This window comes from Neolamprologus brichardi, chromosome 5, assembly GCF_056152115.1.
Source record: "Neolamprologus brichardi isolate AB-2024 chromosome 5, ASM5615211v1, whole genome shotgun sequence".
Taxonomy (NCBI): domain Eukaryota; kingdom Metazoa; phylum Chordata; class Actinopteri; order Cichliformes; family Cichlidae; genus Neolamprologus; species Neolamprologus brichardi.
In genome coordinates, this window is record NC_142108.1 from 3,558,926 (window position 1) to 3,583,841 (window position 24,916).

The 24,916-nt window shown below is 42.5% G+C and overlaps 1 protein-coding gene across 1 annotated transcript; it reads left to right on the plus strand.

Annotated features, from left to right (window-relative positions):
• Positions 1-1,295: 1,295 nt before the first annotated feature.
• On the plus strand, positions 1,296-24,866 carry LOC102787184 (carbohydrate sulfotransferase 11-like). Its single transcript, XM_006800177.3, has 3 exons — positions 1,296-1,870; positions 16,156-16,235; positions 22,304-24,866. Exons 1-3 carry the CDS (start codon positions 1,777-1,779, stop codon positions 23,147-23,149), a joined length of 1,020 nt encoding a protein of 339 aa, XP_006800240.1. The 5' UTR covers positions 1,296-1,776; the 3' UTR covers positions 23,150-24,866.
• The last annotated feature ends 50 nt before the right edge of the window (positions 24,867-24,916 follow it).

The following is a 24,916-nucleotide window of genomic DNA, read 5'->3' on the forward strand; positions in this document are numbered from 1 at the left end:
ATTGGTGGTCCAGTCCCTGGCTGCTCCAGTCTACATGTCAAAGACAGGCATGTTGTGAATGGTAGATAGAAAACACTTTGACAGAAAGACCATAGCAAAAAGTGCTTGTATGGATGGGTGAATGAGGCAAGTTGTGTAAAGTGCTTTGAGTTCTCAGATAGAGTAGAAAAGTGCTATATAACCTTCTTAAAAAGAAGGAATGAACTTGTCAGTATAGCAAGACCACAGAAACCTGAAGTGGATGATGATAGAATTATTTCCATTGTTAAGGAAAATACAGAACATTTAGCTAAGTCAGGAACGCTCTCAAAGAGGCTGGCATCTTAGTGTCAACATCTATAATTAAGTCTACAAACCACTCAAGAACAGTATCACTGTGCAAGCATTTTTAGATGTTGCCAAAAAATAAAAACATAACAAATAAAGAAAAAATATCTAAACAAGTTCAGTGGTACAAAATTGACTTGCTGCAAAATGAGTGGAAGAGAAAAGCTTGGAGAAGAAAAGGGGCCGACGGTGATCTGGAGCATCCTGTATGATCTGTTAAACATGGTAGAGGAAATTTCAGTCACCCAATCTCAAAACGACAGAGCATTGTTTTACAGTTATTACATACAAAACTGAAGGCAGAAAGACCCACAGACAAGCAGCAACTAAAGGTGGCTGTAGTAAAGGCCCAACAGAGCTCCGCAAGAGGAGAGCCAGCATTTTGTGATGCTCATGGTTTCTAGACAGGCAGGTTTTGCATTTTCTCATTTAAAACAGTCCATATCATCTCCTATTCTAAATGTTGTTTTTTCCAGCTACTTTTGATCCTCTGGAAATGGGGGTGGGAACTGATTTTTATAGACCAGTCCCCCACTCTGAATTGGAAAAAGAACCACACTTTTCCAACACATCTAACAATTCAGGCTATATGAAGGCTTTCTCTGGGTGTTGCTTTGCTAGTCTTAAAATTTAGTCTTGTCCCAGCATCATAAAAACCATGTCTGAAACCAGTCATGTCTTTAATATTTCTGGTATTAAATTTTGTTCTATTTGTACGAAAATTTTAGACATTTTTTAAAGACTGAAATTCAGCAACCTTTTAAAATCTAAGGTTTGAAATTTATAAAAGGTGCAAGACTCTTATTCTGAAATGCCTCTAGAAGCGTTTCCACCAGTGATATTAATTTTTTTTTTTTTATTAATTTCACATTAATGAATTGTAAACCGGTTTAGTCCCAACCCCACAGCAGATTTCATACTGTCTGTGTAGAAGTTTTACTTTGAAAGGTCTCCCCGGAACCCGCCCTTCTTCTGAAACGTGTCGCTTATTTCTCGACCACCGGGTCGTTGAGTGGTTGGACCCTTTCTGTGTCCGTGGGGAGAAAGGGGTTAAGCGGACATTTGGAAAGACCCTGTCTTGGCGTATAAAGGGCCCGTTACCCACGCAGTCCGGCGGCCTGTGCTGGCACTACAGCGGCAGTGATGCAGCCTTCTCCGTCGTCTCTACAAAGGCACACAGAAACGCGTCGGTAACCGAGAGAGACACGGCAGACCAGCGGAGTCTGCCGCCCGGGGCCCCCCTCGTCCTCCCTCACCCTCCCTCACCGCTGCCTCCTCCTGACCCGGCATGCGAGGATGTCCAGGAAGATAAGAAGCGGCAAAGGTCGAGCAGCGAGCCGGATCGATGCTCCCACGGCCGGTGAAGTAGACTCGACAAAAACCGTGTAGTTCGCCTGAACCCTGGCAGGATTGGGCTCGGCTCCTCGGTGGCTTCCAGAGACTCTCAGGATGAGGAAACCCAGAGTGATCCGGATGGTTTTTGCCTTGTCCCTGGGATGTTTCGTCATGGTCATATTCTACTTTAACAGCAGTCTGAAGCCAGGTGAGTATAAATCCCATAAATACACAATATTTCCCCCTCTGCTCTGCTTAAACTTGCTTCCACACCCTGCCATCGGAGCGCTCATTCTCCTGCATCCCCGCTCTGTCTGCCTGCCGCTGCGCTAAGAATAAAACTAAAGCTAAAACATTAAACATTAGAAATTAAGCGCCCCATGAATAGTTTACACAGACGTCCCAACCTGACACCTTTCAAGCAAAGCAAATATTTCATCACTTTTATCAGTTCATCTCCATCCATCTGCAAATGACTCAAGTATTTAAATATGAGGGTTTTTTTTCTTTTATCAGTAACAAAAGAAGTTTGATTAAATATTAGTTATAAGTCTTTCTAAATTGAAAATCTCATATGATGTATAGTCCCATAAAGGGTTGTGTGTTTGTGAGGATCTCTTGTGTGGAGACAAAAGTGTATCTGATGTATGGGCTCTAGTTTAAAGTGTGCAGCAGACCAGCTGGTCCTTTTCTGTTGCCATATGGGTTTGCCCATGCCTTCATAATAAAACCCATTCATAACCCGCTGTGTTAATGGGTTGTGGCATACTTGTAATCCAATACACATATCAGTGAAGTGCATGAAAGCAGGCTATTGAGACATTCTTAGCCCAGCTATAAAGGATTTTTTTGTGCGACTTGTTGGTCCTTGTCCTTCCGATACTAAAGCGTGGCCTCCAGCCCATTGTCATTTCACCCCGTTGTGCTCCATCCCGATGTCTTTATTTTCCCATGAAGCTCAGCTCTAAATTGAGGAACAGGAGGAAAACTTCCATTAGCAGAGTGTTTAGCGCAGTGTTTCCTCAGCTACAGGGAGGAGGGCTGGGAGCAGACGCAGCTGGCTGGCAGTGGGGTTGTCCCTTCGGTGGGATCTGCTTCCCTCTGCCACATACAAAGGCCTCTTTCACACGTGCTCAGCTGTTTCAGGGGCCTAAAAAATGTAGGTATAGCCCATATTGTGAGATGGATTCACATTTAATGGCGATCCCAGAAAGTTTGGGTGTGTGACATGTCCATAAGTAACTTGTGACCTTACTGTCAGTGTAGTGTTACACTGTTAAAGTCAAGGTTATCAGTGATGATAGCGTGACTGATATGCTTTCTGTCAGTAGGATAACGTGTCAGTGCGGTGGGTGTGATTGTGTAAGATACAGTCACAAACCGTTACAGGTGTGTGGTTGAAATCAAAATCAAGGGTGTGGTTCTTCGGAAATGATGCGATAGTGCTGCAAGATGGTCTCAACATGCAGTTGCAAAAGAATAAAGTAACAGTCTGTGCTGCTTAGTGTATTTACATTAAACGCAAAAAATGTGATGTTTGCATTTACAGTAGGATCTCGCACTCGCATTGCTTTTGATTTGATAGTCATACTCTGAAAATGCAACACTAAAAGCTTGAGGAACTCTTAATCATCCAGGTAGAAAATCCCAGAAAGTTTTTCATAACCAAGTTTCTTCTTCAGCCTCACCTGCATTAACAATAAAGTTGGATAATAATTGAAACAAGCACCACAGCCAAACAAAGAGCCAGAAGATCAGTTTCATGATCATTATTATGCAAAGTGCCATGACTATTGGTCAGTGGCCACATGTACTTAAATCACAGCAATGTAAGATGGTGAAAAATGTACTCTTAGCCCCCCTCACCATGAACGTGAATAGGAGCTAACCACCTCTAAACTGATCAGGGGGTTTCCTCATCATCTTACAAATCTGTGTTCATCTAAAAGCTTCTACTGCTTAAAAATGGGGATGAAAAACTCACTTTTAACAGGAAGAAGCTTCCAGGATTCATGGAGTGGGGTGCCACTGGAGAAGAGAAACACTCGGCAGGTTAGCTGGGCCAGCTGTGGATCAGGATCATGAAGCTATATGAATATTGTCTTTCAATATTGCTCTGAAACATGGTGCTTGTTGTTTTGACAGTATTACAGAAAGCTTTATCGCGCCAGTCCAAAGGACTAACAAAAAATGTGTCCTTGATAGCACTAGAGGCTAAGGTACTGCTATCCAGACACAGCAAATTCAAATTAAGAGATAGAAAATTGCAGATAATCCAGGCCTTTGTGACATGTTTTTAGTGCCAGCTTCATAGATTAACAAAACTATGTTTCATCTGCACGTCAGTGGAAATGTGTGTATATTTATTTTAGCAGGCGATCCCATAGAACTTCATAACTAACCTTTGACTTGACTTTTACATTTGTGACTTCTAGATAAAAAAAATTGGTTCATCTGTGTGCATGTTCTCATGTAGCTATACTGGACAAATTGCTTTTGCTTCATTGTAACTAATAAAAAAGGGAGACATGTCCTAGCAGGAAAAGCAGGGGTGTGTTTAGTGACAGTAATGATGGTTTGCTGCTCGGTGATATAATGACTTAACGAAGCCATCGGCGATGTTACTGGCCACACCTCTGCTTCGCCTTCGTGGGAAATTCAGTGTTGGTGTGGAAGAGCAGCACACTAGAGCTGTCCCATCAAAAAGTGGCACTGCAAGTTAATTTTTTTATGTCCTTGTTAAGTAAGCAGGTCTTAAAACAGCGTCACACCCTAGTCGCTTGAAAAAGAAGGTAGCAATCTTGATCAGTCACCATTCATTTAAACTGGCTTTTTCACAAGGTTGTGAGCTTCGCTGTATAAAAGAAAGGGGAGCGCTTGATTCGTTACAGGTCCAAACGAGAGCTTTGTAGCCAGGATAAATGCACAAAAGCAATTGTTTCCTCACCAGCTACAAAAATCCGATCAATCCGATCGACAGTGCAAACCCCCCAAAATTAAAGATGCTTTTATTTACGTTTATTGTAAATTGCTATTGTGTATTCATTTGCCTTTGTGAGTTAATTTCGATGTAATAGGTTTACAACCAGTGCTTTGATGAGACACATGGCATAAGTGCAAACATTCCTAGATGCTGCCTTTGTTTTTTTTGGGGGGGGATTGGCTCCACGTATTCCGAACACACCTGGAATGCAGCTCACGCAGCGACCATTAAACCTGCCTGTCTGCTCTAAGTGAATCTAAATTGGTTTCAGATATGCAGTTAGTTAGAGCTGCTTCACCTCCCCTATCTGGGGTAAAGGTCAGAGTGTTTTTAGGCGACGTGAAGCTGAAGGAGAACAGCATAGTGCCAAGTCAGAGTTAGCATAAAATTACAGTGCTTGGAAATGCAGTGCTAATCCAAATTTAGGATAATTGCATAGATGCAGAGTGGCTTTACTGTAACATCCTGGACAGAAATAGTTTTTCTGAACACAAGTTGCCTTTCATGCTGCAGAAACTTAACCCTTTGTGACGTCTTCGTATCCGGTCTTTCAAATTCACATCTGTTTTAGAAAAGCTGACTTTGTAAGATGGGCTTATCTGTCAGCGTGAGGTGTCTTTACTACAGTGGCCACTATGATTTCGCCTTTGGGCTTTTAGACGCATTGACTGACGAGGAAGAAGTATATCATAGTCTGGAATGTGGTGTTGTATGTTACAGCACAGTGAGGGACTTCTCCCTCTGTTTTCCTGGGAGTAAAATCCAGGAACATCACACATACAGATGTGAGCTGACTGCTATGAGTGTAGCTAGTTGTAGCTGTTTAATCACAAACAGAGCCTGAGACTATTGTGGGGGCCTCGGGGAAGCTGTTGTTAGTCATGTACTGGAGACTTACCCCCATCTCATACCTCCCTTTTCTAGGCTTGACTTGAGGCCACAAAAGTCATAAAAATTGGCTTCCCAGAACTCTGTCGGAGCACTGACGAAATTGTTGCGACGCTCTTTGGAACCTAATTTTCAGACATAGTCACTTGTGGATGGGACATTATCCAATTAAAAGCAGACGCATTCACACGGGAACAGCGTGTGACCTGATCTTTGTATGCTGCGGCGTGCAGTTGCCAGTTGAAATCGCTCGCTCCTCCTGGCTGCTGTCAGATCCCCGTCTGTCTGCGGTGACATGGGGAGTCGGGGTGGTCCTGCTGTTCCAGCCTGTTCTCCAGCCAGCTGCATATTCATGAAACGGCACAGCAGGAGCTGATAGCACAGAAAGTACTCTGGAGGAACTTTTTCAAAATTACATTAGGACCATCTGCTTTCAGAGCCCGTATCCTCAAGTGATTTGATTTTTCTGGTTTGTCCTTTTGCAATTAAAGTTACTGAATAAGTCTTCTGCTCTACTGTTTCAATCCAAGTGCTCTGTGGTAGCCAAATAATTCAACTCATCCCCACTTTGGTCCAGACTAAATTACACTGGCAAATATTGTCTGGGTTAGGGTTGTTCTGGTTAATTTTAGTCACGCTTGGTTAAAAAGCCCACGCAGAGCCAGGCTTTTATTATTCCTCACTCAAAGAGCAACAAGAGACATGACATCATGTACAGGTACATGTTTCTACATAAATTTTACATATACAGGTGCAATGATCTTTTCCTCTTTATCAAGCCTTTCATAAGGCATATATGATATATAGTGATCATATAGTATATATAATGGAAGCAATAACTTTATATAACTAAGATAATAAGTGGGTATACAGAGGTCTGTCACTCCTGGATTCCTATTGCAAATTGATTAGAATGCATGTCCATGCACGTTAGGCTTATATGTGGTTGTAAATTGGCTGGTGGGATGGTTAATGTTAATCTGAGGTAACTAAAGTTCCTAAGTTTATACAATGAGGTGATGGTGTAGAGTGCTCGGAGTGATCAGGAAGACTAGAAGAGTGCAGAATAAATACCAATCTATTTGATTGTGTTTACTAATGCATGCATTGTTTGTCACAGTAAAGTTACTGACCGCCCTAATGTATGGTAGACATTCAGTGTCCTCAGATGATGAACCTTAATAACGTGAATCACCCAGTAAACAGTAGGGGTGCAACAATACTCGTATTGATATTGAACCATTGGATACAGTGCTTTCGGTTCTGTACGCATATGTATTGAACAATACAAATTTTTTTTATTTATTTTATCAACTTTTCTTCTGACGATGCTGTCTGTGTTGAGCGCTCAGTGGATCTGCGCTCGACAGTGCAGCCTAGGCGGAGTAGTCGAACGCAGATTCACTGAGCATAGAGCAAGCTAGCGAGACAGAAGTTAAGCTCCTTGCAACATGGCAAATTGAACCTCCCCCACCCTCATTCAGATCTGGCGTTTGGAACTATTTTGGTTTTCATGTGACGTATGATCCTGAAGGTAAGTGCGTTATGGACAAAAGTAAAACAGTATGTTGTATGTGCCACGCAATGCTCAATTACATGGGTGGGAACTAGTGCGTTAGCGCAGTTAGCTCGTTAACGTGTTGGCCGTCCAGCCCCAAGCACTGGGCGATCCGCGGTAGCTCGTTAACGGAGATTTGCTGTGCTGTGGCGTTAACGTCATTTCAGATTAACGCTGACTGCACATTTACTCCGGCATCATCCTAGTGCAGGGGTGTCAAACTCAAATACACAGTGGGCCAAAATTCAAAACTGGAACAAAGTCGTGGGCTAACGTTAATATTTATTGAAATATATTTATTCCTGTAGATATAAGAATGAATCTTTTCTTATGGACTCAAACACGTTTTGCTGAAAAACTGAATATGGAACAAGCAAAGCTTAATACTAAGCAATATATATATTAGCTGTATAATACCAGTAGGCCAGCTCTAATAGTAATTTGGTATGGCTTCGCGGGCCAAATGTAATTAGGCTGCGGGCCAAATTTGGTCCGCGGGCTAGAGTTTGACACCTATGTCCTAGTGCAAAGACAAGTGGAAGCAGACAAAAACAACAAGCACGCATGCTACGAACTTTATCCGAGTCATTTAGACAGCCGTTAGCACATGATTCTCCTTATGGGGACCTGATATGTTTAATATGCTGCTGAGAATATAGCCCAGAAGAAGCGTATAGTAGAGCTTTTATTTTGGAAAGAGCCATTTCTCTGTAATAAACTCTCTTTTCCAAAGATGAGTGATTTCTCGATCAGATAGATTTGTTTTTTTTATTACTTTGTTGTTTCAGCAACATTAAATTTAAAAACTGTACTTTTGAGTTAAAATACATATTTATAATTTTAATAAATGACAAATTAAAAAAGCATGAACATTTTTTTTGTATCGAAAAAATATCGAACCTTGACACCAAAGTATCAAACGAACCGTGAATTTTGTGTATAGTTGCACTCCTAGTAAACAGCTGTCATTGTAGGATCCTTCCTCATTTTTTATGTACGTATAAAACAGAAAACTCTAACACCAGGCTGTTAAGGTCCATTAGTGAATTTAACCATCATTGCTTTTGCATATGAAGAAAGTCGGCGGTGCCTAGACCCACGGGAGATTCAGTTTAAGTTAAATGGACCTCAGGATTGTACTACACTGGTGAAACATGCAGTCGGGTCCGTATTTTCCTGAGTGATGGATATTTCTCTTTACGGTTAAATATTTGTCTAGTGTCACTGTTTCCAACTGCTCAAATGCAGATGTGATGGATTTTAGTCAGCCAGCTAATGAGTCGCCCCACAAATGCACATTAAACTCTTTTACGCTTCTGCACAGGATCATAGGGACTCCTGGATCTGCAGACATTCTTCTAAGACTCCGCAAACAGACAGTACACCACCCACATGCTCCTGCCTATGCACTAACACCCTTTTCACACACACATTTGTGGCCTAAAAGGATCAGGCTTTCCCTTGTACAGCGTCAAAGCTACTCTTTGGCAAGTCAGGTCAAGGAAGGGGGGGGGGGGGGGGAGGGGGGGCAGTTTTCCCAGCGGGACCTAAACACAGAGCTCATTTCATGGCTCGGACAGCAGGAACACACATCGGCCTTTCTATATTTTGCATTTCCCCAGCATTTGGTTCCGTGCGTACCGTAAGGAATGCTGTAGGCTTTGGGGTCCAGACAGGGTTAAACCAACAGGACGACGTCTTCCTTTGAGTCTGCCTTAGCTGGGTTGGTGAGTTTCAGACGTCTTGTATCAGTGGAGGAGTTAAGAGCAGCTGAGACACTGTTTTGTTAGAGTGGTACACGGTTATAACCAGCAGCTTTTTTTCCCCCTTCTAATGGCAAAACATAGCACACATTTTTCCACCTATATCGATGCTGTGCAGTGTGTCCTAGTGTCTGCGCCCAGTCCTCTGATATCCAGCTATTCTGACATTTTAAACAGTTTCTTGATATTTTCACTTGGCCCCCTTTTAAATACCTCATGACAAAACTTGGACTGTAAATTTCCTTGCTTGCTAATTGATGCCAAGTTAGCAGATGACAGATGAGACAAACCTTTTCAGAGTGCCGTCTCACCCTGTTGCTGAAACACTCGGTTTTCCAGGTGTTTGTCAGCTTCTGAATCATTTCAGCCGCTACCTCTCTGTTCCATTTAAGGGTTCTCTTTGGGAGGGGTCGTAATGAAATGTGTTTAGAAAACAGGTCAGATAAATTGGTGCGCTGTGGCAGAATGATCTCCTCACCTCGGCAGCTCAAGGCAAAAGACAAAGCCTCCTTTTGGCAGCAGCATCCGGCTGCATGTGACGCTCTTGATTCCAGTAATAAGGCATCATCTGGCTTTTTGGCAGAGGTGAATCCACTAAATGAGAAGATTATTTATGTGTCAAAAGAATTGATGCTGATTACTGTGAAGCTTGCTTCTTATGTAGAAATCTCTGAGTGTTTGCTGTGATCAGTGATATTCTTGGTATTACAACAGCTAAGTACTTTCTAAGTGTTTTCCCAGGCTGTTTGCCGGGTACGTCTATGTTTGCCTATGTCAAACCAGGAGCCAAGTTAATGTTGAGGGTGCTGCACACTCACAGCAACTTTTTATCTCAAGGTGATTGCAAAGGTCGGCTGGTAGGAAGAAACCTTTCTGCAAACTGAGTCTGACTTTGACTAATGGCAATCACTCTGTAAGATTGTTGAAGGTTTGCTGGTTGGCTTTTGGTTCTAATCCTCTAGAAAAAGAAGGCTGCTCAGCGCGGTTCTAATTGCTAATTTAAATTGTTGAATTTCTGTCTATATAGAACCAAATTGCGTGTAATGATATCAGACTGATAGCACAAGCTCTGTCTCATGGCAACATTTATAGCAGGTTTTAGTAACATGGTTGGCATGCTTGACAATCTCATTTTACAACAAAGTAACTAAATAAGTAAATCTTATTGGATTAACACATTGCATAGTATGGGCCAGTAATATTGGCCTGCTGGTAAACCAGTTGGCTGTTTGTACCTCGACGGTGTTCCTATGGTCAGAAGGTTTAGTGTGGAACTTTGTAAAACTCCACTTTTGATGGTTAAAGAGTGACCACCCCACCGTTTTCAGCTGGTCATGGTGTAAACGATTGTAAAATGTGACGCTAACACAACAGTCATGTTCAACTGTTGAAATCCTGCTTATCAGTAAATCCACAAACTGCCAAGTTTGATATGAGCCAATGCTGTCCTGTCCGAATTCAGACAAACGGTGCCTCAAAGACTGGACAGAAGACCACGTGCAGATTTGTTGACATTGACCAAATTTGACTGAAAACAGAACTCACTTTAGTAAAATAAGTGCAGTTTTTTAGGTGTTTTGGGGGAAATGGCTGCTTCATTTAAGTTCCATGGGTCATTCCACAAAATGCAATGCATCATTTTTTGGCTTTTATAAATTGGTCCTGAATAACTTCAGTTGCAGCCAGACTGTGAATTTTGCCTCTAAACTGGGTGCATTCAAGTTAAGTGGGAAACACTGTAAACCGTTTTAATGGTTGCTATCTGGGTAGAAGCCAGTGCAAGCTAACACTGGGCAGCTTATATTTCTATTGAACTGAACATTAACATTTAGTGTTATATCTGTGGTAGGGATGAACGATTATGGTCAAAGTGATCATTTTGATCACTTGTTAGTCAGTATTGGTGTTTATTCACTTGGTTTGAGTGAATCTTTGGCAAAGATGTTGGTGACGTCAGTGCATCTTTGTGAGCGCTGATGCAGAGTATGCATGCTCGCTTTAATGGACTTTTATGGAGCTGATGTTGGACAGTTCACGTCAGCAGCCATGTTTTTGTTTGTTTGTTTTGGCCGAGTTTTATTTAGAACTGCAGTTTTTGGGGGTTTTTTTCACCCAGCTGATTGCTTAAGAGTATTTCTGAAAAATGGATGATGATGATCCACTTCGAGGCATGAGTGTGGCAGACATTTGAATTCTGTTGTATATCTTTGAACGTAGTCTTACTAGTCCAGGACACTTCAGAACGGCTGTGACTGTCACATGCTGGCATGCAGTCAGAGGAGCCCTTGATTTGCTTTTTGCTTTGCATTCTATTGGCTGAGCACAGATTTTAAATATTATGTGATCGTGTTCATTTAACTGTGGGAAGCTAAAATCATGATCAAGATTAAAATTCCATTAACTGTGCAGCTTTAATGTGTGGTGAGAGTAGGGATGGGTATCGAAAACCGGTTCTTGTTGAGAACCGGTTCCCACTGTTTCAATTCCTTGGAATTGTTTGCCATTTTTGCAAACGATTCCCTTATCGATTCCAGTCGCCCTGAATGACGTCACCACGTTGCGGAGCGTCATTTACCTGGCAGGAAACATGGCGGCTAAGTGGCTCAAACGCTCAAAAGTTTGGTTATACTTTACGAGAACGGATGACAACAGGGCAACTTGCAATACTTGCAAAGTAGATATTTCATTTAAGGGAGGAAACACTACAAATATACAAAAGCATTTGCTCACAAAACACATGATGACCTTAAATAAATGTCGTGTTTTTAATTCCGCTCCGGACTCGTGAATCTCAACCCAGCAGCAGCGGTAACGTTTGCACGTCCTCCCCCGTTAATGCGGCAGGTAAATAATCAACTAACAGTGCATATTATGTTAGCGCGATCTGCCTTATTACAAAACCTGCCATTACTGTGCATTTAGGTGACCATGATGAGAGAGACAGACAGAGTCTGGCTCAGATGCTGGCAGTTCTCGCTGCAGTCTACCGGTAGCGTCTCCTTTCAGGCAGGATAGACGAATGTCACCGAGCAGTGACTAGTTTGTGGTAAAAGGCTTGCACCCATTTGCCACAGCAGATGCCCCGATTCTCTGTAGGTGAATGATAATAATTGTAGGCAGGGACATTACTGGGTATTCTTGTGTAATTGCTACAGAATAATTTATGTTATACTTTGTTATTGCTACAGAAGAATATTTATTTTATTATTTTACATTTACATTTTTTTTCCCCAGGGACCCTGTGACACCCCATTGAAGAGCCATAGGCTGTGGATCTCTTGTTACTCCTAAATTTCTATCTTGTTCAAAGAGAAGATATAAAACAAAGTTCTAAGCTAATCGAACTTAGTGTTCTCCTTTTTTAAAAAAGAATCGAATCGTTAAACAGAATCGAAAATGGAATCGGAATCGTGAAAATCTTATCAATACCCATCCGTAGGTGAGAGTGTTGGCCAGTTGTAAAAGATTGCAAAATGAGGCGGCTGATGCAACAGTCATGGTCTACTGTTGCAGTCCTCCTTATCAGTAACTGCACTTGGCATGCTTGATATAGACAACGCCACGCTGATTATATGATCTTTATACAATACTGTTGCACAGCTTCAGCATTTCTCTAGTTACTCTCACCTGCTGTTAGAAGCTAGTAAAGACCTGTGATTTCACTTGTATGATCGACTGTGTGTCTCTCGCAGGTATTCTCAATGATTCTGTATAGTGTGCTCATTACTGCATGCTGGGCTGCCTGCAGTGAGCGTGTTTACAGCTCATAACCAGTTTGCCATGAGTGGCCCGAGCACACCACAGGGAGGAGAGAGCTGCACACATGTGGTCATTTGAGTCTCACAGTAGCCTGTGCTCAATAGTGTTGGGCCTGTGCAGTTCATTTTCCACCATTACAGCATCATTGTCTCCAATTAAAGCAGCTAATTGGTGACAAATCCTGAGCTTTTGTCAATCTAATTGTCTCCAGATGACAAATGTTGCTGTTCGTGCAAGTTTGGAGCGTAATGACTGCATAAAAGGCAGACTTGTGCATAAGGTGTTTGTGCATACTGCCGTTTGAATAATGGCACAGCACAGGAAGTCGTTTGTTCAATGGGCAGGTAGTGCTGAGTTGCACTGCTCAATCTGGACTTGCAGCCACACAGCTGCTTGCAGATGTTTACTCCAGTGAAAAGCAGCCTGGCCTTGTCTCTGTGAGGAAACTGATGTCATTTCATTGTTGATGCGCTTTTAAGAGCACGTCTCTAACAGGAAGTTATGTGTTTACTCTTGAGTTTAGCCATGAGCCAGTGGCTTCAAGACAAAAGAACCAAATCCTAAAGTGGATATTACGGTGGATTTTAAATCAAGTGATTTTAAACTGATCACTTGATTATTATTATTATTTTTAATCAAATGATGAAGATGTTAATTGAAGGGTCAGACTTTATTAATTCCGAACTTTATAAATAATCCCCCTTTTTCATTTGTTGAAAGTGACAGCACCTGTGGACATCATCACATGCTTCCTTCTTTGAGGTTTGCTGCTCACTTTTGGTCTCAGTAAGTGAAAAGCATGCTGGGCTGATGTTAGGTGACCGACTCTGTTCTTTGCCCTGAGATTTGTGTTATGATCCGTTTGCATCGTTATATGCTGTCTGAACAGTTTCGGAGCATTTGTCTGAACCTGAGCCTCTTTGGACCTCATAGTGGTCCAGTGAACTGCTGCTGTGTAACACTTGAAACGCGTTCAAGTGTGACTTTTATCTGCTTAGTTTGCTGTCGATAATGAGGGAACCTGCTGTTGGACTGCTTGTCAGTGAATTTCGAGCCTCTAAAACTGGGGGAGTTTGTGAAAATGGATGTAATGATTAAACAGTTAATGTGATATTTTTCTTCACATTGTGGTTATGGAGCAAGAAGAGTTCTGGTTTCAGGAATATGAGTCAAGTTTAATTTAAATGGCAGCAAGAAGAACATTTATGGAGTTTCAGTGGATTATTGCCTGTATCGCTTGAACCTCCTGAGCAGCAAGAGGTGAACATTTGTTAGTGAAAATATGGAAATTTCATTGTGTGTGTGTGTGTGTGTGTGTGTGTGTGTGTGTGTGTGTACTTGAATTCCTTGAATCGTCAAACATACTGGGAAGTTCGTGAATTGAAGCAAGGTCTAACTTGTGTAGAAAGGGATCACTAATTGCAGGGATTAGTCTTCCTGGAATCGACACGCACGCTAAAAGCAAAGTTGGTTCAATGCTGGATTTTCCAGAAAGAGGCACCGATGTCACCATGAAACTACAACACTGCACCAGGTGGTCGGAGTTCAGCGAGATACTGGAAACTTAACCCTCTTCAGCTGAATCAGCAACATGAGGACTTGTTCTGTGAGCTTTTCACAGCAGCTTGCCTGATCTTTGGACAGAGCCACGCTAGCTGTTTCTTTTCCCAGTCTTCTAACGCAGCGGTCCCCGGGCCACGGACCGGTATGGGTCCGTGAGTCGTTTGGTACCGGGTCACGAGAGTTGAGGCTCGGGTGTGAAATGTATGGTTTTCAGTGTTATTTTGTTATCGTTTTTATCGTTAACTCGGTTTTCTGGGTCTTTTCACGTGTGTTATGAATAAATCTTCTTTTTTTCGGTACCGGTACTAGTTTTATTTTGTTGTATTTATCCGCGACACCTTAAAGGCCGGTCCGTGAAAATATTGTCGGGCATAAACGGGTCCGTGGCGCAAAAAAGGTTGGAGACCGCTGTTCTAACGAAGTGCCTCCTGGCTAACTTCATAATTTAAAACACTAAAATGACTCCTCTCATCTGAAGAAGGTGACAGATTGCAGTTTTATCTTCAAGCTAACACTTACTGGCTAAACACACCAGAATACATCTGCGTTTCATTTAGGGAGCGTGCGGCTTTCATAAAAGAGCATCTGATGAAGCGGGGCTATCTGTGTTTATCTCCGAGGAAAAACCAAATAACCTCCACGCCACGCTGCAGATGGAGTGAAGATATGGCTTTTATAGAAAGTGACTACGTCCACAACATGCAGATCAGATGGAAGTGTCTCTCTCAGTAACTCAGTCTCGTGAGTGTTGATTGTAACCTTACATCTGTGGCTGGAAAGTGTACGATGTGATGAGCTTGTTCTGTAAATCAAATAAGCCGTGCTCCTGTGGGGATGTTCATAGTGTCTTTGAGTCCTGCTGCTCCCTGTTGTGTCAGTGAGTCATGGTTCAGCAGCGTGGTGCTCATCTCTGCTTTCACTGCAGGCAGGCTGGAGTGCAGAATACGTGATGGTAGATGTTGTTCTGAGAGCTCGTTTTTATTTTTCTAACTATGATTAAACTGTTTGAGTTGGAGTGAAGCAACCACTGCCTTTTCAAACCCGGCCGCACGCTTTTGCATCTTTTTTTTTCCTCCAACAAAGGCCTGCAGCTTTTAGGAGGAACAGATCGACTACCTTTACCCAGATTAAATCTGAGGATCATGTGGTGAAACTCTACACTTGTCCAATATCTGGAAGAATAATAGCTCTAAGCCAAAGGACATAAATAAGGTCCTTTTATCCTTCCTTTCAAACTTGAGTCTGACATAACGTGGAAAATGATACGTTCTGCCCGGCCAAAACTCTTATGTTCCGTTTCTAAAGCACTCGAGCAAATAAAAGCAGCGATACCATGAAAGTTTACTTTGTTTCAGTGCAACGTTTTTGTGCTCAGTTTGTGTTAATGTTCTACAGTGCACTTTATTCACCTGTGTTATCTGTCTAATGATACACCACCCTGTATTATTACTTATGATAATGATAGTTAACACCAACAGTAGTAGTTAAATAGTAAATGAGCTGATTCTTGTGTACTGCTTGGGTTCAGCATCTTGCTTGAGGATATTTGGCTAATTATAATTTTGGCATTCAGCAATTCAGTGAATGATCAAATAAAATAATCGCACTGCACCTCTTTATCCTCGGCCTTTGTTCCTCCCTGAAACCCTGCAGTAAGCTCACGCCCCTTCAGGCTGCAGCATGTTAAGCTTCAATAAAAGCGCGAAGTCAGCGACTGATTGGTAATCATGGGATGGACACCGTCCGCCTTCTAACTCACCTCATGTTGACAGTTTGCAAATGTATCGTGCATATTTTCTTTAAAATGTGTCCACAGAAATATGAACACCAGCCAAACTACTACAGTCAGGGTCACAGGACCACATTTGGGCGTGATGACACACATTCACAAAAGCATTATTAGTGATAATTAAGCTCCATACTTTGTGCTTTGTGTGAGACACCTGTCGGAGTTGATAACCGATGTGCTTTTTCCTCAGCCTCAGAGGCGGTGGGTGAAAGCAGCAGCAGACAGAAGTCGAGGAGGAGTCCTCTACAGACGCTTTACGATGGCGATCAGGTCAGTCTAACGTCATGTACACTTTAAATATTTATTTGTAAGGATTTATTCCAGGATCACTCAGGATTATTTTAACAAACTTGGCAAAGGTCATGATAAATAGTCATTTTGTGATTTTATGATTCTTTGTGTTTCTGGATCGTTCTATGTTTGAATGAAAGAGAGCACATATAACCAGACAGGATAGGCCGAGTGTTTAATGATAAACAGGGTCTCATTTTTAATATTTAATAATAATCTTAATCGTAAAAACAGACTTTGTACAATTCTAACAAGCTTGGAAGTCCACATTTGGTGTGACCGCCTTTATTCTTCAGAACAGCTGGAACGCTAATGAATGCTTTCTTACAACTGACCTAGACTTCAGAAATAGTTCTGCAGGCTTCTTGAAAGACACTCAAAAGCTCTTCTCTGAATGTTGGCTGCTTTTCACTTTGTCCTCAGTCATGATGATCCCACACTGATTCAGTCATGTTGAGGTCCGGGCTTTGGGGAGGCCGATCCATGGCTGATAGGAAAAAAACCACAGAGGTTTTTAAGGAGCTTGGAAAGAAAAGCGTCTGGACGTCTTTAAGTTTCCTTGAAGATGTTTCACCTCTCATCTGAGAAGTTTCTTCAGTTGTAAGAGCAGCTGGTGGAGAGTCCCAGATTTTAAGCCCTATGGGAGTGTTCTCAAGTGGGTCATGGACCCCCCAATCCGGTGGTTAAGTCTGACGTCACTAGCCGTGTCTGGGCCTAAACTCCGCTGCAGGTCCATATATCAAACGATCACTATGGCATTACTGAGAGTTGAAAAACTGTCTAAAGTCTTTCATCTTTAATAAAATGATCAGCGTTCTGCTCTACCAGGTGTAATAATTGAGTTTAACATCCAGGCATCCATGAAAACGGAATTTATGACATTTAACGGAGTTAGAAGTTAGCAGGAAGTTAGCTCGCTAGCTTCTATCTAAATACAATATAGCATGTCCTGACTGCGAGGTTTTGGAAACAAATTAAAACGTACAGCTCTGTTATCACTTCCAACATAAATGAAGACAGAAAACTAAACAGCAGTGACGTTTGTAGGGTTACTGAAGTTTGGCTAGCTGGTATATAATGATGTGCTACGTGACCGCTAGCGACACAGCTATGTTAGCATAATATAAACAAGCTAACTTTTTTTCCACTCGATAAAAGTTAACGTGAGTGTTCTCGGTGGTCAGGAACAAATGTAATCACATGGCAGGATGCTGTAAAAGGACCAAACTTCAGCCAGGAGAACAACTGAGATAATCCATCCACAATATGAGGTTAGTCATTCATATACTGCTGCATGGGCTGGGCTGTAGTTACATCCTAAGGTTTTAAAAACTGAGCTTAAATAAATGATTAGCGGTAATAAAAGCCGAGGGAGGTCAACAGTGATCACTGACTGTTTTAGGAGCTTTTTGAGATTAAATAGAAGAAAATACAAAACATTAAACATGTTAACAACACAAAAGCCAAATTAAACGCAGACTACTTTAGGCCCAGAAGTAGGATTCGTCACGTCATCACTTAACGACCGGATACACCACCAACTAGGCAGAGTCAGGGAGACAATCAGAACAATATTGTCATCCTCTATGTACCAGATTTATCAGAGAAACTCAGGAGAGTCTTCTCCAAACACGACATCCCCGTGTACTTCAGACCCAGCCAAAAACTGGTTCATCCCAAAGACAAAACTCCTAAGCACAAACTCGTAGTGTGTGCTGTACAGTGTGGCAAGGAATGCTCAGACCTCTACATCGGAGAGACCAAACAGCCACTTCATAAACGCATGGCTGAACATAGAAGAGCCCCCTCCACTTAATTCAGCAGTTCAGTCCACGTTTTGCTCCGGTCCTCATAAATCTGCTTTAGCTGCATCTAAAGGAAAGTAATACCTGCTCTTTGTAACGAAATGTCTAAGAGACAAATCTCCCCGGAAATTTGTGAAGTCTTGATAGTTGTGATATTTTTCATGTCACGGAGAAATACTTTGATGTACTCCCATCTGAGCGGTAAAAGAGGAGAAATAAAGGTCGGCCGTTTTCATGGAATTAAAGACACGACATTTATAGAGGAGGATTCACGACTTTGTACAGATACTGTCAGGCAGTTAAGAGTTTTATATTTAGAGCTGTGTCTGACTGCTTTTCATCCATGCACAGGTTACATAAAGCTAAAAGCAGTAACAGGAGCCGTCCTTTATCAGGAAATACAAAAATATCACTTTTTCTTTGTAATGAACCACTTTGGTCGTTAGCAGGTTTACTGTCTGGAGCTTAGTATTAGACAGAAACATGTCCATGTGCAGCCTTTCATTTCCACTCTAGTTATGAGTTGCTTGTAACAGCTGTACACAACCACTGCCTCACTGTGTGTTGACGTATCTGAACACACACTTTCATCCCCGCTTTGTTTTGACTCAAGCTCACTTGACATTAAACAGCGATGACTCAGCGTAACTTTTATCTATCAGTTTGTTCTTTGGAAACAGCTGCCATTATTGAGTTCAATTCAGTGTTTGCTTTTTGAGGAGGCTTTCTCAGGTAAACACCCGTGGGCGGGGCTCTGAATGACCGCTTTCCTCTACACAGACGTAAAGATGTTTTCAGCGTTCATGATCTGGGCTCTGCTATTAAAGCAAATCTTCCAGCTGGTTCCAGTTAAATCTCCCTGTGAGGAGAAGGACGGTGCACATGCCAGAAAACAAACTAGCTCCAGTGGAGTCCGGTCCACTTGCAGTTGATGTCATATTTTCACTCTTCCATTTCCACTTAAACTGTTTAGCAGCAGCAGGATGCTGGAGTGAGCTTGATTAATGTGAGGCAGATTTATTTAATTGTTTAATTCTGTAAACACAATGGGCGACTGATTCTGTCTCCATTTGTTGCTCTCTGCACATGTGCAGCAGGTAACTGGGTGAAAAGCTACGTGTAGCGGAATAGCTGACAACCTGGCGACTGGAAGAAACTGAGCAATACGATTAAGAATTGAGTGCAACCATTGCTTGCAACTTGTAAGAAAGTTGTAAGACTCTTTGCTGTCACTTTTTTTGGGTGCAAAAATCCTCTTTTCAAACTGTTTTTAAGTCAAAGGAGCTTGCAAAGAAAAGCGTCTGGACTTTAAGTTGCTTGAAGACGTTTCACCTCTCATCCGAGAAGCTTCTTCAGTTCTAAGGTCAAATGGTGGGGAGTCCCAGATATAAACCTAGTGGGAGTGTCCCCCCGCAGAGGGACAAAAGGACCCCCTGATGATCCTCTAATTGCCTGAGCCAAGGTGTGAAACTGGGTGTGGGTCCCAATCAGCCAGAGTTTCGGATGAGCTCGTTCTACGATGACCTGGATGACTGAGAACCTTCACAGACAAAAGAAAGAAAAATCCTCTTTTCAAACTGTTTTCAAGTTTTTGTGATGCGCTGCTTGTAAAAACGTGCTTAAAGATACCAAGGAACTAAGATTTAAATTGTAAGTCGTCTGTGTAGATACAACATTGGTTGACTTGAGTAAGGTGCCTTTTTATACGTTAGTGAAGTGGGTTAACAAACCCAAAACAAGCATTCCTCTAAAAATGGTCAGGTACAAAGACTTGACTAAAATTGAGTGAAAAAGCAGCCAATGTCCACAAAAAAATCTTTGAAAGACCTCCACAAAATCTGGATAATTATTGCTCGAGACCTCTTTTAAAAACTGTCAGGAAAGTCTGAGGCCGACTGATGGCCATTTTATAATTGCACCAACAGCTGTCACCGTCTCGCCAAGCTTCTGGCTGACTGATGGTCTTGCAGCCCAGTCCAGCCTTGCGCAGGTCCACAGTCTGGTCCCTGACGTCCTTTGACAGCTCTGTGCTCTTGCTCATGATGGTGGCAGGTTGGAAATGAAGAATGTGTGCTTTATATACATAATGAGTTGAGATCAGGAGTATTTGTAATCGCTTGTGTGCCACATAAGCCCGCAGCCAGTCTGTGAAAGCCAGTATTCTGGCTGGGTTATAGGGGATAACATTTCAGTTGATGAGACTACCGTAAAAATGAAAGACTGTTCATTTCTTTGAATGGAAAAAATTCAGCAGGGATTCAAATAATTATTTCCCCGAGTGTGAAAACACAGATATCTGAAAATCAGTTTTGATTAGTCCAGATGAAATTTCTACAAATAGATCAAAACATGATATCTTTAATGAATGTTTCCACACAGCAAATTGTCACTTCCACTAGCTGCTGCTCGCTCCACTGATTAAATGTTAAAGTGTTCAGCACACTTAAGAAGACTTTGGTGTTCTTTGAGGATATTAACAGCTGTTAGTGTTTCATGGCATTCAAACCTTCAAACTATGAAATCATGCATCCTGCTCACATGAAAAGACTGAAACAGGAGTTTCAAACGCACTATTGTGTACACACAGTGCACAAACCTCTGCTGAGAGGAAGGGTCTGTGTTGGCTCTGCAGTCAGGTGTCTGCCGCTAACCACAGAGGGTCAGGCGCAGAGTCAAGATGAGTCTCAGGGCTCCAACCACTGCAGTGGGATGCCAGGCTGAGTAAATGAAAGGAGTAAATAAGACATTTGTGCCACGCAGAGGCCAAGCTGAACTGGATGACCTGTGACTTGATTAAAGTTGGGGATGGGCCATAAGTAAGACCACCAGAGGAGATAAATCTTTGAGTGCATTTTCTCTCATTCAAAAGTCCCTTGGCTGTAAGCGGCGTCCGTATATCATCATAAGGGTGGAGTGAGAAGAGCCTTTTTCAGCCTCGGATGGCGCTGCACAAAATCTGCTAAATGTCCTTAAGCAACACTGGCTGTATCCCAATTCAGGGTCTGCAGCCTTAAAGTACGCAGCCTCAACGATCCTTAAGGACCGCTAAGGCTGGACGTGCGAGGCTTGTGAAATGGGACGGTCTAGCCTCCGTTGCGCTGCCCAGGTTGCCTAGCAACCATGATACTAACGGCTGGAAACGTTTCATACAGCTTTGTTTGACAGAAATGAAGGAGAAAATATTTTGTTCGTTTGTTTCTACATGAGCTTTGATCATTCTCTGTAAGATTAAGCTCAGCTATTGAACGGCGTATATTTTAAAGTAAAGGCTGTAAAACCAAGTTAGTACAAACGTCACTAATGTCACATGACTTTGCCGACATGTGGCCAACAGCAATGTTTTCATGTTCTTCGTTATTAAACATTTGCACATAAATAAGTGACATAATATTCAGTACTTAAAGTTTACTCTTCGGGCGCCCCTCATCCGCCATTTTTTTCTGCAAAATTATCCACACCCACCGCCGCGCTATGCATTCTGGGATATGTTGGGCCACGAAGTCTACACCGCCACATCCTTAAAATTCAGGGAAATGAAGGACGCATTTGAGGGCCGCATTTCGAGCAGCCTTCAAATTGGGACAGCCTTCGTCGCGTCGCGGTGACGTAATCGGCCTTAAAATGCGGCCTTTAAGGCTGCAGACCCTGAATTGGGATACAGCCACTGAGTTGCTGAAGGTGAAAGTGGGGAAAAATTAGGGGGTGTGGCACTGGGAGGAAGCGAGCTTATTGGATCTGTTTGAAGCTACAAAGTTGGTCATATCTGAACTGTCCTACCTGCATTGTTCAACATTCCTTACTAATTGGACCGTAGGGAACATCGGCAATGTAGGTAGTGCTGCTGAATCAGTGGAGTCCTCTCAGGAAGGCCAGATTCTCACATTATAACTTAAACTGTCCCAACTTTAAATCACTTTTCCTTGGGTTGAATGCCATGCAAGTCCTGCACTGATACCTGAGGACATGAACCATCAAAGAGCCTGTGGAGGTACATTTACATGCACTCCTCCCCGAAACCAGCAGTGTAGCTAATAATAGGACAGATGCTGAAAGTTGGCTTGAACAGGGAAAACAGCAACAGCAGAGTTTACCATGAAGAAGGAAAATTTCTTCTGGTAACTTCTGTCATCATAACTTACAATCAGTGCCCTAAACTGACCTGAAAAACTCGTATAATTTGTAACTCATGTTTTTCTTTTATTACTAAATGCCAATTCTCTGTGATTCCTCTCATCCCTGTAGGTTGAGTCGGCGGTACAGGCGATCCATCAGGGCAGACGGGAGCTGCTGGAAGAAGCTTGTCGCTCCTATACCCGCAAACGCAGAGTCCTCATCCCCGAGGACCTGAAGCACATCATCGTGGACGACCAGCACGGCTTGCTCTACTGCTACGTGCCCAAAGTGGCCTGCACCAACTGGAAGCGGGTGCTCATGGTTCTGACGGGCGTTGCCGGGTCCAACAGAGACCCTCTCGCAATCCCTGCCAACGAGGCCCACATCCCCGGAAACCTCCGCACACTTTCTGAGTACTCCACCTCCGAGATCAATCAGCGGCTGCGCTCATACCTGAAGTTCGTCTTCGTGCGCGAGCCCTTTGAGCGACTGGTGTCTGCGTACCGCAACAAATTCACACGGAGCTACAACACAGCCTTCCATAAACGATACGGCACAAAGATAGTGCGGCGGCACAGGCCGGACCCGCAGCCGGAAGCTCTGGAGAAAGGAAATGACGTCTCCTTTGAGGAGTTTGTCTATTACCTCGTGGACCCAGCCACCCAGCGAGAAGAGCCCTTCAACGAGCACTGGGAGCGGGTGCACTCACTGTGCCACCCCTGCCTCATCCACTACGACGTGGTGGGGAAATACGAGACGCTGGAGCAGGACTCCCGCTACGTGCTGCAGCTGGCCGGGGTGGAGGACCAGGTCAGCTTCCCCACCTCGTCCAAGAGCACCAGGACTACAGGAGACATGGCTGCCCAGTTCTTCCACAACATCAGCCCTTTTTATCAGAAGAAGCTGTATAATCTCTATCGCATGGACTTCCTGCTCTTCAATTACTCTGTACCAGCCTACCTCAAGTTTAGATGAGGCTGGATTTCACTCGCGCACACAGAAACTTAATTACAGAGCCTGGACACCTGCAGAAGAAGCTTCTCCATGCAAACACTGCAAGTTCTGTTTTAACAGAAACAAGAGCAATCCTTATCAGAGCTCCAAAGAGAACTAATTTTATTCCTGAGACAGAACATTGGATGGAGAACTCTTGAAGGAATCATAAGATCAACATTAATGCCTGAAAAAATAAAATAAAAATTTAAAAAAAGGCAAATCCTATTGTACTGTAGTTATCGAGCAACTAGATGTTGCTCATTGCTTTTGAATGTGTGAAACCGGGTTGGGCGATATGTTGAAACTTTCCAACCGGGCCACCGTCAGTCCAACTACTGCATTGCTATAATATCTGTTTGCAATCATAAAAGAGATATTTGAGGAAAAGAAGAATCAGCTATTTGGGTTTATTATGGTTGTAACTGTCTAAGGTCTACGTCATCAATCGCGATAACTCTAACCGTATATTTATGAGCGAGGCAAAACTGGCTTTTCTGTTGTCAGTCAGAATGATTCGTTTCTCTGTTCCCAGTTTTCCAAATCTTGGGAGAAACATACTCTGATTGCCTGGAGTTGGAGTTAAGGTTAGTTTAAGGTCCAATAATGACAATTTAAACCTCAGACGGTTAAACCGGACAAACTAAAGGATCTAAACTAAGCAGTAAGATGAAGTGCGTCCACGCGGTACAAACAGCAGGATGACCTGCTTGCTAATTGATTAGGTTGCCCAACTGCACATGTAGTTTTTGGTCTACTTCTTTAATTTGATTGAATAATATAGATGTTTTTATTCAGTGCCAATCAATTCAACAGCAGCCACTTAAAAATGGCAAAAGTGTTTAGTGTTTTGTGAAATGTTTTCCTATACATGTACAGTATGAATTGAGGTTCGATTTAGTCTAATATGTCTCCATTTAAAAAAAGATTTCTGCTTGTAATTATGCAGAATCACAACCTGAAGCTTTTGGCTTTTCTGTGCGAGCAGCATGTGATTGCATGCAGGATGTGAAGAGCGGAAAAAGGGAACGCATTGCCGAAGTGCAAAGTGAAAACTGCTGGCTTTTATTGGACAGTAATTTGAATCTAAATTTGAAAATGTTCGTCAGTGTTTAGTAGAACAAGCGTTTGGCAGGATATCTGCTGGCAGTCCTCAAAGCTCAGAGGAATCATTGGATAGTAGAAAGGTTGATCGCTTCCTGGTCCATTATGTTAGCATAATATGCCCAGCCCCACCCACCAACCAAAAAGGAGCGAGAAAGTGCAAAAAACCCGGCTTTGGACTATATGCGATATAAACGTATATATTTTTCCGATCACTCCTAGCATGGAATATCTTTGGCTTCATTTTATTCCGGTTGTGGTCTGCTGTTTTTAAAAGTGTATTTGCACGACAAACGTTATTGTTGCGAGTTCCATAGCATAATGATTAAAGTATTAAATTCATGTTTAGACAGTGAATGTCTCTCAACATGTGTGCCTTTGCTTTTGGGCCTTTTTTGGGGGGCGGGGTCAGCTCTAAATGACAACTTTTGTAACTGTGACTTTGTTTACTTTTTCGTACTGTAGGAGGAGACTTCTGTGTAAACTATGATATTGTCTTTATTTATTGTGCCATTTCTGATTCCACAGAGTCAAACCAACCAAAATAGGTAAAGTTTCTCTCACGATTTTCAAATAAAATGCATCTCAGAAAGAACTTGTTAATTCCTTAATAGTTACAAGAATTCTCAACGCAATAACGCAGAA

Coding starts and splice junctions, on each gene's coding strand:
- LOC102787184 (XM_006800177.3), top strand. CDS start 1,777: ATGAGGAAACCCAGAGTGATCCGGATGGTTTTTGCCTTGTCCCTGGGA. Junction 1,871..16,155: donor TAACAGCAGTCTGAAGCCAG/GTGAGTATAAAT, acceptor CTTTTTCCTCAG/CCTCAGAGGCGGTGGGTGAA. Junction 16,236..22,303: donor CGCTTTACGATGGCGATCAG/GTCAGTCTAACG, acceptor TCATCCCTGTAG/GTTGAGTCGGCGGTACAGGC.